Here is a 17,403-nt window from a genome sequence, read left to right as displayed (position 1 = left end):
AAGAGTCAAAATTGCCACCAATACATCTCCATTCCATATTTTCACATACAAACATAAAACAGCAGATTCAATTCACTGGTAAATGCAAAATTTCCTCGATAAATTTCCACAAATTAACTTCTCTTTTCAATTTTTACCGTTGATAGTAGAGACAAGCAATGGACGGAGGGAAGTGGAACTGGATTGTGGGGGCTGTAGATTCCCCGAAGCGGGGGTCAAATTTTTACGTACCTTTTCTACTAGCAAATGTTATAGTACTTGTAGGTTATTTTTCTGTATCGCGTACTCCATTTTTTTTTACGTTTTCCTCTGACCCTGATAATATATAGAACGCGGTTCGGGTTTTTCTCTCTCTTCTGTATTGTGGAGCTCTAAATCGCCGGTGATCTTTCGGTCAGAGCTGAAACATCGCAGATCGAATCTCACTTTCGGTTTTGTGGGAAGGTTTAGTTGTATCTTATCATATGTTGTACAGGCAGTGGGAAAAAGAAAATACCCGATATCCACAAAGACGGGCCTCAAGGGATACATACTGGGTTTTTTTGTATTTGATCGAAGGTAAAGTCTTTTTGGGTTAAAGTGTTGGGAGATGTGGTCTGTCCGTTATGTGGTACCCCGAATCGATCTCAATGGTAGATTAGAGTTATTTTGGATCGTGGGGTGTGCTTGTTTGGATCCATGGACGTGTCATCGTGCTCTTGTTGAATTTCTGGGGTACTAGCGAGGCTGATCGAAAATTGAATTTAATCAGCTTGCTGTAGACCCACAGGAAAGATTCAATCTTTGCCCTTGTTTTTGTGAATATAGATTCTTGGAACTCTGGTTACTTTCTCTCGTTTTGAAGTTTGGCTTTTGTGGTGGTTTGGATTTTCATTAATGGAGACGAAGTTTGGTGGGAAGTTGCATCAATTCTTTGGTCCAGTGGCTCCCGATTTGAAGGCCATGGGAAAAAGGAGTGTGGAATGGGATTTGAATGACTGGATATGGGATGGCGATTTGTTTGTGGCTGCTCCTCTGAACTCTGTTCCATCAGACTGTAGAAGTAAACAGTTCTTTCCGGCTGGATCAGAAATTCCGGCTTATAACGGAGCCTCCTATAGTTTCTCATCGGGGTCAGATGGAATTGAGAGAGAACGGTCTGAGTTGGACAAACGTAGGAGGGGTGTTGAGGTTGAAACCGAAAAGGTGAATGAAGAGCGTGGATCACTGAATCTGAAGCTAGGTGGACAAATGTATCCTGTCACGGAAGGGGATGTAGACAAGTCAGAAGGTAAGAGTGGTAAGAAGACCAAAATTTCAGGAGTACCATCCAGTCGTGCGGTTTGCCAAGTGGAGGATTGTAAGGCGGACTTGAGCAATGCGAAAGATTATCACAAACGGCATAAAGTTTGTGATGTGCATTCTAAGGCTACCAAAGCTTTAGTGGGAAATGCTATGCAGCGGTTTTGTCAGCAGTGCAGCAGGTCACTCTTTCATCTAAATATTTTTGTGGAAGGATTGTTAGCATTGCCCATAAACCGTAGGATCAGCAGTTCCTATCTAACTCCTTACCTCTAATACCTTTTCACTCCACATTCACTAATCTGGATATGTTCCTCAGAATTATGCTGCCTTGTGTTGTATATTTGGACTGTGTATGCATTCTGAAATTATTTGGAAGTCTGCTATAAAACCAAGTAATAGTAGAACCACTGGTTAGTATGCCATTGTGATTTTTAAGATAGTATTAGTTTTTCTCCAGGTTTCATGTTCTGGAAGAGTTTGATGAAGGGAAGAGGAGTTGTCGCAGGCGATTGGCAGGTCACAACAAAAGGCGAAGGAAAACTCATCCTGAAAATGTTGTAAATGCAGCAACTCTTAATGATGAGCGGGGAAGTAATTATTTACTAATCAGTCTGCTAAAGATACTCTCCAATATACATTGTAAGTTACTATCTGACTAAATTATTTGTTATGCGGCACTATCTTAGCCGTTTGACTGCATTATGTGAAAAAGAACTAGCTTAGTTCGAAAATTTGATCGAGCATTTCATGGATCCTAGTCTAGTTGCTATTTCGTGTTTCTTTTTTTGTTGGGTAACACATACTTGTTTAATCTTAATGAACTACCGGATCCCTGAAAGTAGAATCACCTGTCAGAAAAAAAAATCTTTTGTAGTGGGACTAAGATGAAATAAAGCAACTTTCTGAGAATCAAACTTGCTTCAGTTAAGTCATGCTATCTAGATAGTAGACGTGGATAAAGGGAGTTTATATGCATTGGAGTATCATCCATGTGCCTGTTGAAATCTATAAATAAACTACTATGTAAGTGCAATCACCAAACTAGAGTAGGATGCATTTTATGCTGCAATTATTCTTTTCTTTCGTTTTTTACATTTTCCTTCCTTTGTTTTCTCTCCTTTTTAACAAAATATATGTTGACTGAAGGAGGTACATGGCCAACAATAATCATTTAGGTCAAGCCAAGATAAATTTTGGCATCGCTACAACCTGCAGAGTTGATGATAATTAGTTGTAGGGTTCAAATTAGGTTTTGGAACGTAGATAAAGCTCAGTTATTTCAACTACTGTCAGCTTTGATATGTATCAGCGAGAGTCCAGGAAATTTATATGACATTTTTTCATTACCTATGTTCGAGCCAAACACATCTAATTATAAGAAGTTGTGTGATTGATTGTCTATTAGAAGGATGTTATAGGGACCTGTGGGTGCTTCAATTGCACACCATCACTCGTGCTTCCATACTTTCATTGTGTTTTTTCCTCCTGTTTGATTTTTTGTGTTCTATGTCCAAACCTGTTTCTTTAGTGTTTCTTGTTTTGTCTTTTTAAATTTATTCATCCAGGACATTATTCACTCAAATTCTTGTGACTCATCATGAATTGTCTCACTCAATGACTTTGCAGCCAATGACTCAGATCAAACAGAGAATCAGGGTTTGCTATCTCATCTCCTAAGAAACCTTGCAAATCTTGCTGGTACTACTGGTGAAAGGAACCCTGCTACATTGTTACCTGTTTCTCAGGATTTGCAGAACGTGGATAAATATCTGGAAACAGAGAAGGTGCCTAAGGTCCCAAAGACTTGAATATTCTCATTTTTTGGTTAGTTTTCTGACTATTATTATCTGCAGGACCTTAGTAGAAATGCTGGGCGGGGTGTGATCGTATCTGCATCTGATCTGACACAAAAGAGGATGCTGGCTGATAATTCTCAAGGTGGAATTACAGACAATTCATCTACTTTAATAAAAAACGCTAGCAACTCGATCAAAGCAAATGCTTCTGATACTCCAACAGAAAGGATAAAACTGAGTAACATTGACTTAAATAATGTTTATGATGATTCACAAGACTGCATGGACGGTCTTGAGGACACTGTTGCCCCGGAAAATACAGGGAATGTATCACCTTCTAGGTCATTTTGGCTGTATAAAGATTCTCGAAATTCTTTTCCTGCTCAGAACAGTGGGAATTCTGGTTCGACTTCAAGCCATTCGCCATCTACATCCAGTGGGGATGAGCAGGTGTTAACTAAAATTATTGTAGAGCTTTTATATATTTCCGCAGGACTACATTGAAAGCTTCTATTTTAGAACCAAACCCATATATCTTCATGTTTTCATATGACTAGAATACATATATAATCTTTCATTTTGATCAAACTGTGCATTCAGCTCCCGAACTAGGATATGATATTCTCCTCACCACAACTTCTAGTGCCTCTTAAACTTGCGCTGTATCAAGTATTATTATTTGATAACCATGTTTTGAATGCTTTAATTGTTGGACGGAAGAAATAACTTCAAGTAGTTTTTGCATTGAGATACCATTTCTTGTTGGGTTTCATTGTGACAGAATTTTCAATTTGATCGCAGAGTCGCACAGATCGGATTGTTTTTAAACTCTTTGGGAAAGATCCAAGTGATTTCCCTCTTGTTGTGCGAAAGCAGGTTTGTTCCTGGCTTTCAAGGTTAAATATTTTCACAATGACTTAAATTTGCTCATTTGTGGTTGAATTTCAAATTTATCCAATGGATTTCAGATTCTTGATTGGCTATCCAATAGTCCTACAGAGATAGAAAGCTACATCCGACCTGGTTGCGTCATACTGACGATATACCTACGTATGGATAATTCCATGTGGGAGGAGGTAAAGTTTTATTCAGCCAGAATTTTTGGAAGTTAATAATTGAGTTAGAGTGCAATGAGGCTGTAAGTACATGAATAATCAAACTGGATGTCGATTAGTTTGATTAGTTTGATAACTTGAGCTATTGTAAAAGGGAATAAATACAGCTTTTAAGAAAATGGCATCTAACTGTCACAATTATTTTGGCCTCCAGCTGTACTGTGATCTATATTCCAGTTTGAGGAGGCTTTTTGATTCATCTAACGATTCGTTTTGGAAAACTGGATGGATATACTCTCAAGTACAGAATCACATCTCATTTGTCTACGACGGTATATTTTATTTTCTGGTCCTATTATTTGTTTCAAATTATTTTCTGTTTCCGAGAAATGGAAAATCCTCGAATGTCAATAACGCTGAAAAATTCCATTTGATCACAGGCCAGGTTGTTCTAGACACACCGTCACATCTAAAATATCATCAAAGCTGCAGAATTTCAAGTATTAGTCCTATTGCCGTCTGTGCCTCAGAGAGTGTTCAGTTTTTTGTCCAAGGGTTCAATTTTTCCCTTGTAACTTCAAGGTATTCTTTTTACATGCATCAATCTCTTGGTTTAGACAAGGTTGTTTGAATCGTTCATTCTTTTATGAAGTTATGGAAAATCTAAGGCTGCGTCTTGTGGAGGTATTTGAATTTAAAAGAGGATTTGAAATCAAAATATCTGAAAATACATTGATTCGAAATGAGATATAGGTGCAGATGATTTCAAATACCGTATACAAAATTTTGTTGGACTAAGATTTGGAATTTGAAAAACTTAATTAATTTATTTTTGCTCAAGTTTATGCGATGGACTTGAAATCCTTCAATCCAAATTCATAAAGAATCTGAACACTGCCTGAAGCAATTTTATATCATTCACTTGTTTTTTTGGTCCAGGTTACTATGCCAAATAGATGGAAAATATCTGGCTGAGGAAAATTGTGGTGCTAGAACAGGAGCAGAGTCATTCACGGAGCATGATGGGATTCAATCCCTTAACTTCTCTTGCACCATGCCAAATATAGTTGGAAGGGGATTTATTGAGGTGATGTTGTATTCATTGCTTTGATGCCCAAATAAAAAATATATCTTGTTTGTTTTATTAAGAGTTTTGTGAAATTACAGTCTAATTGATGCATGCTCACCCTTGATATGTAATGAATTTTGTTTGTACTCATATATGTTAGGTTGAAGACCATGGTCTCAGCAGCAGCTTCTTTCCCTTCATCGTTGCAGAGAAGGATGTCTGTTTAGAAATTTGTACCCTAGAGAGCATCATTGGAGTCACTGATGGAGATACAAATAAATTAGAGACTAGGAACCAAGCTTTGGAGTTCATGCACGAATTGGGTTGGCTTCTCCAGAGAAGCTGTTTGAAGTATAGGCTGGGTGAATCCAGTTTTAAAGTGGATCTATTCCCTTTCAAACGTTTCAGGTGGCTTATTGAGTTCTCCATTGATCATGACTGGTGTGCCGTAGTCGAAAAGCTCTTGAGCATTTTCTTGGATGGTGCCGTTGATCCGGGGGCTTTGGTGGACATTGGCCTTCTTCACCAAGCTGTCCGGAGAAATAGCAAGTCCATGATAGAGTTTCTCTTAGAATACCGTCCGAGTGAATCTTTGAACAAAACGGGACCAAAACTTAATCAAGCTGACGAGGAGCAGTATTTGTTTAGGCCTGATTCTGTTGGGCCAGGAGGGCTGACTCCTCTTCACATAGCGGCCTGTCTAGATGGCCGTGAGAGTGTATTGGATGCATTAACTGAAGATCCCAAATCGGTATGCTCCTTCTTTGTATGCTTTTAATAAGCACGGCATGGTTAAGAACGATACATGTTTCTAAACTCAAGAAATCACATTTTCTTTTTCAGGTGGGAATCGACGCGTGGAAGAATGCTAAAGACAGCACAGGGTTGACACCTCATGATTACGCATGTTTCCGCGGTCATTATTCCTACATCCATCTAGTTCAGCGGAAGCTGAACAAGAAATTGCTAAACAGCCACATTGTAGTGGACATTCCAGACAACACTGTACCCACCAAACAGAAAATCGGAAACACAGGTAAGTTGGGTAAGTCAGGGGTTGCTTTTGAAACAGAAAGACCTCGAAGTTGTAGCCAATGTGAGCCGAAAATGGGGGGTTATGGAAGTTGGAGATCATCCGTGAGGATTTACAAACCGGCAATGCTGTCCATGGTGGCAATAGCCGCAGTTTGTGTGTGTGCCGCGCTGCTCTTCAAAAGCTCGCCTGAAGTTCATCCATGTTTCCGTCCCTTCAGGTGGGAGCTGTTGAAGTATGGCTCTGAGTGACCCTTTTTAGAATGCTTGTTACGTTGTAAGAAGTTAATTTATTATCCATCAGTGTGCGTGTATGTATCTTTATATAAATATTTGGAGTTCAAATATTTTAGATTTAGACAAAAAGGGGAGGTGCAATAAAGGATCTGGTTTTAGGCTTTGTCTTAATTTCAGTAATTTTGTTCAAGTTTCATTTAGGATCAGTCTTTTTGTCTGACCTTTGATTTGTTTCAAACTCCTCGATTTGATTTATATATAAATATAAATTCATGGGCTATTTAAATACACAAATGCGGCTTACACGTGAATTTCTACTCTTTTTTTCCATTTTTTCTCCTTTTTTCCTTTTTCATACTCAATTCCTCTTTCATTGACTCCAAGTTACCATTTTTTCAATAATTTTATAGATTTTACTAAGTTGTCAAAACGAGTCCCAGAACGGGACGATCGCAACCCGTCATTTGGCGTAGCGGGACGGACCAACCTGCCATTTGGACGGAACCCAACCCGTTTATTTACGAGGCGAACTTATCCATCAATTTTTAGTTATATTTGACGAGTTGAGACAGATTGATTAACAATACATCACAATTCACCACTTGCTGGGGTGGGCCAACCTGTCATTTGGACGAGCTAGAAATTGTTAACCCAAAACTCCTAGTTGGCAATACGGAAAAGGTCAAACGTATTCTTATGATCTCTCCCCATTCAAGTAAATTGTTTTTTAAAAGATGTAAAAAATTATCAACTTAATCAACATATTAAATTATTTCTCCGAAAGCTAATCTTTATATTGGTTGTTATGGAGAAATTTACTTTTTGAAAAAATTGCTATCAAGATTTGATTGAACGGAGTATACACAAAAAAATTTAACCACTTTGAGATCACATTGTTTCTCTTAAAGTTCAAGAAATTATATTTTATAAATATACCAAGAAAAAGAATTAATAAATAATATAATAACATTGGTATTTTGGGAATTTCAAAAGTCATGAAGAAAGTTATTTTAGTATTTTGAAAGAATTGGGGAGTCCAAACTAAACAATGTTTGACGGTATATACTAAAAACGTACTTTCAAACCGGAGAAGATTTCTTGTGAGACTGTCTCACGAATATTTATTTGTAATATAAGTCAACTCTATCAATATTCACCATAAAAAGTAATACTCTTAGCATAAAAAGTAATATTTTTTCATGAATGACCTAAATAAGAGATCCGTCTCACAAAATACGATCTGAGAGATCGTCTTACACAAGTTTTTATCTTCAAATTGATGCATAAATTAAAATAGGCTTTGAGGATTTTTTGAAGTTTCCCTTTTTTGTATAACATTTTTTAGAAAAAACAAATTATACATCAAATTTGCATGTTAGTTACGATGAAATATTTTCTCTCTCTCTAATTTTTTTGTCCAAGGTTTTATTTGTCATTGACAAAAATTATTTTGAAAAAGATGATGAATGTCTTTAAGAGAAAAAGTAATTGTTCAAAAAAAATTTATAATATTTACTATATTATAAAACTTTAGCAGTGTTATAGAAACTGTTTTGGTCCGAATTAGTTATATCAATATCGAATTTCATATATAAACATTATCAACTAACAATTTACGGACAAAAACATTAAAAAAAAATAACTTCTTTCAAATTTGATTATAACTTCCAACTAACATAAAACTTTATCAATTTCCATTCCATATAATTTCTACTTCTTTTATTCTCATTCTTTTTTTAAAAAAAAATTGCTAATACTAAAATCTTTAATCTTATTTGTTTGTCTATTTTTTTTCTTTTATAAATAAAAATATTCATATATTATGTGTGACAAAAATCCACATTTCTCAGTGTTTACCAATCGAACAATGACCAATTGCGGTCCCTGTCCCCTCGTTAAAGCCCAAACATAAAACAGGAAGAAAAATCATACCCAACCTAATTCAATTTATTGGTGTTTTGGTTTGGGTTAAAGTTGACACCATTCTTCTCCGGTGAATCTCGGACCTCATTTCTCAACTGAACATCATTTTTAGCAGTTAAAGTGTAACATAATCGTGTTTTTTGATCTGATGTTCATGGAGGCGTTATCATGGTTTCAAGATTTGAGAAGGGACTGAGTTTCTTGACGAATTTTCATCTGGGCTGCTTTTATTTTCTAATAATGTTAGTGTAGTATCTTCTATTTTCATGATTTGGTAATTTGATTTTTCATTCTGAACCCTGTATTTTATGGAGGAATTCGATGATATTGCTTTTTATTTTATTCAACATCTGGATTGCAGCCTCCGGGTTCCTCTATGGTTTGATCCAAGAACATGCCATCGTCTCTCAATTTGACTGGTTTCAGACTCCCGAGTGTTAAAATTTCCAAGTCAAGGTTGCTTGTTGCTTTTTCCTTTGGCAAATCGACGCCCACGCCCTTTCTGCTGACGTTTTCCGTTGCCAAGGGTCAATCTTTTACGGTCGACAAATTCAAGTGGGTCTTTAGACAGTGCTGTTTTATATGGTTTTTTATTTACTACTTAAAGAATCATGTCTAGCTACATTCAAAAACAGTTTGATGATATTTATTCTCCAATATTCTGTTTTTTACCAAATGAATTTGGCATGCTTTATACATTGCATGAGCTGAAAGTTGGTTACATACAATCATGTAGAAGGATGACATGGTCTCTTAGAAGTGCAACCGATGGCAGTAGGCTAAATTCTTCTTCTTCTTCTGCAAATGACTCACGTGGTGGAACTCGACTTATCAGGGCTATCCAAACTGTTCGAGTTATGTTGATTACTAGATTAAAGGAGTTGAGGAGAAACCTTCCCGTCAAATTATTCTCTTTCTTGGTGGGATTCTATTGCGCAACTGCTTTTGCCACTGCGATTGGACAAACAGGAGACTGGGATGTGCTGTCTGCTGCTTTGGCCATGGCTCTTGTGGAGGGGATTGGGGCTCTTATGTATAAGTATTCTCTAAATTTTGTGGACAACATAAAGAACTTAATCATCATATTCAATTACTGGAAGGCTGGGCTATCGCTTGGTCTCTTTTTGGACTCCTTTAAGTATTAGATATAACATAAGTTTGAATAGAGATGCATTATCAATACTCTGTTTCATACGAATTCGTGAAACCCTTGATCTCCACCATTGAAAAGAAACTCTAACCGAAGGCAACTGCCTATTAAGTGACTTAAACTTTACCTGAAGTCCTAGGAACAATCACGCGGTTTGATGTACCCAGGTTTACTTCTTTTCCCCTTTTGCTTCTTAAAATGATGTTTTGACATTTCTGTACCTGGTTCTGTTCATCATGTTCGTATTTTTGTAGGGGGTGAAATTGAATTGTTCTACTTGAATTTACTTAATATGAAATAGATCACTTAATCCTTTTTCCGAGACTTAATTCATTCTTCCTACTAACAATTATTTTGTCACGAACAATGGCCTTACTGCCCTTACATTGTAATGTGGAGGTATTTTCCAACTCTTTTAGTGCACCTTAACACATGGATTTGATACGTGATTTTGGAGCAGCCTGTTCAATTCTCAGAAAATGGTCTTCTCCTTATCAATTCATATCCACTGTATCTCTGGCTCATATCCAGACCTGGATCTTAGACTTTGACATGACATAAGTATTAAACCTACTGAACTTCGTCTCAGGTACAAATTTGCCTGGATTTATTTGTTCTGACTTCTGAAAATAAATACTTATTCATGTCCATTTTTTTTACTCATCAAATAGAAAAACCAGGAAGTTGGGAATTGTGAAAACAGCTACGAACCAAATAACTATGTGGAGTGGTAAAAGCTACTGTCTGCCCATTTAACATGACTGATAAATCGCCTGCTTCATAGAATTCAATTAGAGTCTTGTAGGCAAGTCTTGTATTAACCAATTAAAACATTCATTTCTACCTATGGGGGACTATGACAGCTTATTTACGTGTACATGTTACGCTGATGTTTGACGATGCCACTAACGAATTTCGGGATGCTTGTCGAGTTGGTGGCACTTCGATTCAAAAGCCTTTTTTATGCTTTTCCTTGTATTAATGGTGGAAAAGTTTTGGCATATGTATGAGATATGATGAATTGACAGTAAATCATAATTCACTGTCTCTGTAATTCCTTTTATCAGGGTTGCCGACATGGAGCCTAGTTGAAGGACCACCGGCTTTCTATCCAAGAAGCAGAAGCATAGCTCACATTCTGCTCCATTGAAAGATGTGTGAGCCTCACATTAATGGTAAGTATTCATCTACTCTTAGTTGCACTGGACCACCGACCATCTATCCAAGAAGCAGAAGCATACCTCACATTCTGCTCCACTGAAAGATGTGTGAACCTCACATTAATGGGAAGTATTTCATATACTCATAGTTGCACTTTAACTCGACGACGCGACACAAATTTTGTTATATGCACTGAAAGGTTTTAGGAAACCTGAAGTCTCATTATTTTTTCATGAAGATGGACTGAGTTCATGGGAGCGTGAGCAATATTAGGCCATCTCCAACCCATTGTACCATATTCTGCATTACATTTTGTGCTACATTAGTGTTACACCAAAATCAGCTCCAACTCATTGCACTACATTTCGCACTACAATAGAATATTCTCAGAATATTCTTTTTTATTTCAACATTAATATTTATATTTCCTAACAACTATTTATAGTTTGATAATACGATAATATTTAAATCTTATAATTTATATATTAAAATTGGAATTAATTATTTCGTATAAAAAATTAAATTATTTGAATTAATTATGTCATATAAAAAAATTAATCAAAATATTCTTTGCAAAAAATATACAAGTTATTGGAATTAAAAAAAAACACGAGCATTTAATATTAAATGAATAATATAACACAAACACAATATTAAATATTCGAAGAGCTATATTGTTCCCACAAATGATCAATTAACGAATTTCGTAGTTCATAGTGAGCATCTCTATTTTTTATTTTTTTTATAACGAACGAAAAATTCTTGAAATCTAGCATTTTCGTCATTGACCACTATTTCAACGTTTGGAGTCGGTGCTTCCATTGCATCTTGAATTGGTGCACTAAGATCACGTTCATCTTCAATAATCATGTTGTGCATGATAATGCAAGCTTTCATTATGTAATGTAAATCGTTTTTACGCCAAGACCATGCTGGAGATGCCACGATCGCAAATCGAGATTGAAGAACACCAAATGCACGCTCCACATCTTTTCTGCATGACTCTTGTTTCATAGCAAAATATCTATTTTTCGGTCCAAGTGGGTCACGAATAGTTTGCACAATAGTTGACCACTTTAGATAGATACCATCGGTTAAGTAAATAGCCTGTATCATATTCTTTTCCACAGATAGTATAATGAGCAGGTGGAGCAATACCTTGAGCCAAATCGGAAAACAAAGTGGATGCCTCCAAAATATTGATGTCATTATTTGAACCAGGCATACCAAAATACGCATGTCATATCAAAGATCATAATCGGCCACTGCTTCTAAAATAATTGTTGGTGACCCACTACGACCTGTATATTGTCCTAGCCCAAGCAGTAGTACAATTTTTTCATTTCCAATGCATACAATCGAGACTTCCCAACATCCCCGGGAAGCCTCGTTGTTTAGCAATATATAAGAGTCGAGCAACATCATTGGCATTTGGAGATCGCAAGTACTGATTTGCAAAAATTTCCACTACTGCTCGGCAAAAGTGTTGCAAGTATTTAATCACAGTTGACTATCCTATTTTGATGTATTCATCAGCCGCATCCGCAGGTAAGCCGTATGCTAATAATCGAATTGTAGCTGTTGTTTTTTGATTAGTTGATAGCCCAAGTCGTCCCAAACCATCACTCCATTGTATAAAATATTGATCATGATTTTTGACAGCATCAACGATACGAAGAAATAGATTACGGGACATCCGAAATCATCGTCGAAAATAACCTTCATGAAATCTGGGATTCTAAGAGAAATAGTCATTGAACAAATTACGATCGGCTATTTCTCTATCGCAACGAATTACAACATGACCAGGAATTGATCCTCTTCTCGGTGCCTTCGTTAACTTGTTGATTGATATAGGCATGCATCATCATATTGCGTGTATGAATATGACTAACAATTGCTCATTGAATTTCTTTAGCAATGGCTTCAGCATCGTTAACCAAATAATTGGTTATGTCATCTTCATTATCATACAATAAAGACGAACCTGAAGAAGAATTCATTTCTCTTTGGTGTTGGTTTTAATTGTTTACAATAACATATAACTTATACTACCTTATATAAAAGTTTTAAAGATAATATGGATGAGATTTTCTATCTACTGAAATCTCATCCAACGGATAAATTTTGTAGATAAGATTTCAACGTATGATATAATTGAAAATCTCAAAACTTATTTCCTTACTATTTTTTTATTTTATTTTTTGATATCAACTTTTCTTGGGAATTACGTATTTTTTATTTTTATTTTATTTTTTGATATCAATTATGTATATGCATAGTAATAAACAAATGTCAAATGTCAGATAAGATTTCCTGGAACTCTATAACTTATCTAGTGACAAGTTGGCCATTAACAAATATTTCTTGCATGATAAACTAGCTGGCCAAGTACTGGTTTGAAATCTTATCTAATGAAATTTTATTCAATGAACATAATTTGTAGATAAAATATTTCAATGGTCTCATCCAACCGATGATATATGGATGAGATCTCAATGGATGAGATTTATTGAAATCTCATCTAAAGGTAGGGGTGTAAACGAACACGTTCACGAACTTTTCGAGCCGGTTCGAATAATATTTGGTTCGAATTCGAAATTATCGAATTCGAGCCGAACTCGAACATGTTCGAATATTTTTCGAATCGAATTCGAGCTAAAATTATATTGTTCGATTGTTCGCGAACCGTTCGCGAACTTTAGCATTATATTTAAAAAATAAATAAAATATTATTAAGTATATATATATATATATATATATATATTATTCGAGTTCGAATTCGATTCGAACTCGAGCCTCAGTTCGAATCGAGTTCGAATCGAAAATAATAAAAGTTCGAGTTTCGAATCGAGCTTCGAATATGTTTATTCGAATTCGAGCTCGAGCTCGAATACTGAAAATTTCAAATTCGATTCGATTCGTTTACAGCCCTATCTAAAGGTCACCGTTTCTTTTACATATTTCAAGGGATAGCCCCAAATATTATAAATAAGTCCATATCTATTAAAAAAACATATTCAACACAACTACAAGCATCTTATATTGAGATTGATAGACGAAAATTCAAGAAAGAACTACACTGTTGATGAAGATAAGTTCTTACTGTCATATTTATTTTGATATTTCGCAGGATCCCATAATAGGTATAAACCAATCGAGAGGTCAACTTTGGTCTCGGGTTGCAGAGAAATACAACAAAGAAAAAAGAAGTGATTTACATCCGTGCCCTCAAAGATCAATTGAGAAACGCATTGGAAGCATACTCACCTCTGTTGCACATTTGAGAGGATGCTGTTCGACAAATTGAAAATCTCAATCCGAGTGGTGCATCGGAACAAGATATTGTGAGTTATTATAAAAAAAATAAATTTACCAGTCATTATTAATCAAAATCTTCTAATTCATTTTTTATATTTTTATGCAGATGAATCGAGCAAAAGTGCTGTATGTGCAAGAGAGTAAAGATAACAAAGCATTTCCATTCGATCATGTGTGGAATATTGTTAAGGATTGTCAAAAAATTTCAGGAGACAAAATTCCTTCAACAAAGAAATTTAGAACGCGTGCTACTAATCTAGATACATCACAATCTGATACTCCACTTGAAGAATCGCCCCAATCAAGTTCACCTATATTCTCTACATTTCCAATAAATTTAAGTGATGATAATACCGGTAACAGCTCTCAAAGACCAATTGGAGTGAAAAAAGCCAAATTAAAGAAGAAAAAAGATGAAGAAATTTCTCAAATTCAACGTACAATGGAAGAACATCGCGAGCTTTTGAATATTTGAAACAAGGAACTGCCGAAAGGCAACAAAACTACGACCTTCAAAAGAGTAGACTTGAACAAGAGGAAAGAAAGATGGATGAAAGAATTTTATACAAAGATTTGAGCAAAATTACTGATCCAACTCTGCGTGAGTACACTAGAATTCAACAACAAAAAATTTTGAAAAAAAGACTTGAAGCTGAACGTCAAGATAATGACAACTTTAGATCTTATTTTGGAGATATTGGAGGATCGGGGTCTGGTTTACCTTATTACTAAAAATCTATTTTTTACGTAATTTTTTTTCATGTTTCGTAATTTTGTTGTTTCGTTGGTTGTTTGTAATTTGTACAATTTTTAACGCATTAATAATTTAATCTGGTTGTTTTTAAAATTTATAGTTTTATACTTAATTATTTTCAAATCAAAATATTAAAATTTTCATAATTAATATTTCAAAATTTTAAATAAACTTAATTTAATATTTATTAAAATAATAATTTATAAATTTTATTATTTAATTGAAAAATTAAACAATCAAAATAATCTAAAACTTTTTTTTGAAAATGCATGTGGGGCAACTACAGTGTTGCGCCACATGTGGAGTTGAAAATAGCGCAATTTTATTTCAGCGCAAATTGGAGAGTTGCGTTGGATCAATTAATTTAACGCTACAAAAACTGATAGTCTTAGGATTGAAGTTGGTCTTACCGAGGATTAAGTTGGGTTTCGGATCTCTTTGATCTATTGATGTTTATGGACATAAACATTGTGTAATTTATTTTCAGTTTATTTTGGTTAGGAGATTTTATTGGCAAGCCTGTGAAAGCGATTTGTAATCGAACATCCACTTGCAATTAACGATCCCCTGTTAAAAGAGCAAATTGATCTTCAATGTAAACGTATTACTTTATGAATCTGCGAAGCAAGTTTTCCTCGTATTCAAGATCCTATTTCCAACTACAAAAATTAATATCCAGTTTCTCATTAAAAGTAGGCAAACTCTAAACATTAATCATACGGCGACGACGTACCCGTCGAAGAGTGTAAAATCAAATAAAAAATGAAACCCAAATTCTTGAAAGCTAAGGAGTGGTCCATACTGATTGTTCCAATTCCTTGAGCTAAGCTTGAGCCTTGTCATGCTTTAGAGGCTTCACCACTTCCCAAGTGAAATCGGGGTCATCTCTACCAAAATGGCCATAAGCAGCAGTCTTCAAGAACCTATTACCGGAACCCCTCTTCAGATCCAGGTTGATAGAAATCATACCAGGCCTGAAATCAAAGTTCTCCTTAACAATATCTAGAATTTCTTTATCGGGGATCTTTCCTGTTCCGTAGGTGTCTACGAACACCGACAAGGGTTCTGGCACACCAATGGCATAAGAAACCTGAACTATGCACCTCCTAGCAAGCCCCCCCGCCACAATGCTCTTGGCAGCTTGCCTAACGATATATGCACCACTCCTGTCGACCTTAGTCGGGTCCTTCCCAGAAAAAGCACCGCCTCCGTGAGCTCCCCACCCTCCATAAGTGTCGATGATGATCTTGCGACCTGTGAGACCAGCATCACCGTGGGGGCCACCGATGACGAAACGGCCAGAAGGGTTGAGGTGGAAGATGGTCTTCTCGTCCAGGTATTTTTGGGGAATGACAGGCTTGATGACATGCTCCTTCAGGTCGGCAGCGATCTCATCGTTGGTCACGGTCTCGTCATGCTGAGTCGAGATCAGGACGGTGTGGACACGAATAGGAACCATGGCACCATTCTCGTTGTAGTACTCGACTGTCACTTGGGTTTTACCATCGGGCCTCAACCATGGGCAAGTACCATCCTTTCGAACCTCAGTAAGACGAGCGCCAAGTTTGGTCGCAAGAACGTGGCTAAGGGGCATCAATTCAGGGGTCTCATCCGTGGCATAGCCAAACATATGGCCCTGATCACCAGCACCAATATCCTCAGGTCGCTTGGTAAGATGACCATGGACACCTTGAGCAATATCAGGACTCTGCTGCTCGATGTTAACAAGAACCTTACAGTTGTCGGCATCCAAACCCACACCATCCGATACAAATCCAATGGCACGGCAAGTGTCACGGACTATTTTCTCGTAGTCAACATCAGCCTTGGTGGTGATCTCACCAAACACCATGACCATATTAGTCTTGGTGCAAGTCTCACAAGCAACTTTGCTCTCGGGATCCTCCGCAAGGCAGGCATCAAGAACCGCATCGGAGATCTGGTCGCAGAGCTTGTCAGGGTGTCCCTCATTCACCGACTCCGATGTGAACAAGAAAGTCTCCATCTCTCTCACCTACAGAACATGCATACAAATTAAACAATTTGGCTCACCACACGACTGATATAATAATCGAAGCAAATTTGCAGAAAAAACATAGAAATGCAGATTCTGTTAAATTATTTCTCCTCGAGATCATCACTCACACTCCATTGAACCTTAAATTTACTCAAGAAACTCGTAGATCTATATTACTACCTTTTTTTAATTATAGCATCACAAATTGCCTTTTCAAACAGCATCAAAAATACTAAGATTTTTCAAGAGTTGACAACCCAACATCCCAAAAAAACCACAAATACCAAAAGAGAGAAAAAGATGGCATTTTTCCAAGAAAACACGAGATCTATAGCACTCAACATGTCTCCATTATCAGCAAATGAAAGAAAAACCAAGAAAAATTATATTGAGAATTAGAAATACAAAGAGAGAAAATCATACCTAGGGTTGAAATGGGAAGCGAAAAAGGGGAGAGACGGAGAGAAGAGTGGAAAGCGGTGCGAAGAAGGCAGGCGGAGATTGGAGAAATATATAGAGACCAAACAGCGTCCCCTTTGGATGGAATCTCAGTGTAGATTCATGGAGGCTGAGGTGGATACAGCTCGCTTACTCGTTTCTTCTT

At 36.5% G+C, this 17,403-nt stretch overlaps 3 protein-coding genes and 1 long non-coding RNA gene across 6 annotated transcripts; 2 read left to right on the top strand and 2 right to left on the bottom strand.

Moving 5' to 3' along the window:
- The first annotated feature begins 269 nt into the window (after nt 1–269).
- On the top strand, nt 270–6,636 carry LOC142519055 (squamosa promoter-binding-like protein 1). The gene is made up of 11 exons (XM_075621946.1): nt 270–1,463; nt 1,742–1,923; nt 2,911–3,068; nt 3,138–3,530; nt 3,882–3,956; nt 4,049–4,156; nt 4,350–4,467; nt 4,576–4,717; nt 5,075–5,222; nt 5,365–5,955; nt 6,048–6,636. Exons 1-11 carry the CDS (start codon nt 877–879, stop codon nt 6,486–6,488), a joined length of 2,943 nt encoding a protein of 980 aa, XP_075478061.1. The 5' UTR covers nt 270–876; the 3' UTR covers nt 6,489–6,636.
- Nucleotides 6,637–8,387: 1,751 nt separating this feature from the next.
- On the top strand, nt 8,388–9,541 carry LOC142519540 (uncharacterized protein ycf20). Of its 3 annotated transcripts, none has more exons than XM_075622587.1 (3): nt 8,388–8,638; nt 8,758–8,951; nt 9,136–9,541. In XM_075622587.1, exons 2-3 carry the CDS (start codon nt 8,791–8,793, stop codon nt 9,539–9,541), a joined length of 567 nt encoding a protein of 188 aa, XP_075478702.1. In that variant the 5' UTR covers nt 8,388–8,638; nt 8,758–8,790. The 3 variants fall into 3 exon arrangements, with proteins under 3 accessions (XP_075478702.1, XP_075478701.1, XP_075478700.1); XM_075622586.1 differs by having other exon boundaries at nt 8,392–8,670; nt 9,133–9,541; XM_075622585.1 differs by having other exon boundaries at nt 8,394–8,638; nt 9,133–9,541.
- On the bottom strand, nt 9,426–10,744 carry LOC142519542 (uncharacterized). The gene is made up of 2 exons (XR_012813789.1): nt 10,624–10,744; nt 9,426–9,721 (listed from the first exon to the last, which is right to left on the bottom strand). It is a non-coding gene; the product is annotated as an uncharacterized LOC142519542 (long non-coding RNA).
- Nucleotides 10,745–15,371: 4,627 nt separating this feature from the next.
- Nucleotides 15,372–17,377, bottom strand: LOC142519539 (S-adenosylmethionine synthase 2). The gene is made up of 2 exons (XM_075622584.1): nt 17,223–17,377; nt 15,372–16,796 (listed from the first exon to the last, which is right to left on the bottom strand). Exon 2 carries the CDS (start codon nt 16,785–16,787, stop codon nt 15,606–15,608), a length of 1,182 nt encoding a protein of 393 aa, XP_075478699.1. The 5' UTR covers nt 16,788–16,796; nt 17,223–17,377; the 3' UTR covers nt 15,372–15,605.
- Nucleotides 17,378–17,403: the final 26 nt, after the last annotated feature.

This window comes from Primulina tabacum, chromosome 11 (assembly GCF_025594145.1).
Source record: "Primulina tabacum isolate GXHZ01 chromosome 11, ASM2559414v2, whole genome shotgun sequence".
Classification (NCBI taxonomy): Eukaryota; Viridiplantae; Streptophyta; class Magnoliopsida; order Lamiales; family Gesneriaceae; genus Primulina; species Primulina tabacum.
The sequence above is the reverse complement of the archived record's forward strand: the minus strand, read 5'-3'. Positions and strand labels throughout refer to the sequence as shown.

Bases quoted from the DNA above. Each gene is read 5' to 3' on its own strand.
- LOC142519539 (XM_075622584.1), bottom strand. From the start codon at position 16,787: ATGGAGACTTTCTTGTTCACATCGGAGTCGGTGAATGAGGGACACCCT.
- LOC142519540 (XM_075622586.1), top strand. From the start codon at position 8,791: ATGCCATCGTCTCTCAATTTGACTGGTTTCAGACTCCCGAGTGTTAAA. The intron at 8,952-9,132 runs GTGGGTCTTTAG...ACAATCATGTAG, and splicing joins TTTACGGTCGACAAATTCAA to AAGGATGACATGGTCTCTTA.
- LOC142519055 (XM_075621946.1), top strand. From the start codon at position 877: ATGGAGACGAAGTTTGGTGGGAAGTTGCATCAATTCTTTGGTCCAGTG. The intron at 4,468-4,575 runs GTATATTTTATT...ATTTGATCACAG, and splicing joins CATCTCATTTGTCTACGACG to GCCAGGTTGTTCTAGACACA. The intron at 5,956-6,047 runs GTATGCTCCTTC...TTTCTTTTTCAG, and splicing joins TAACTGAAGATCCCAAATCG to GTGGGAATCGACGCGTGGAA.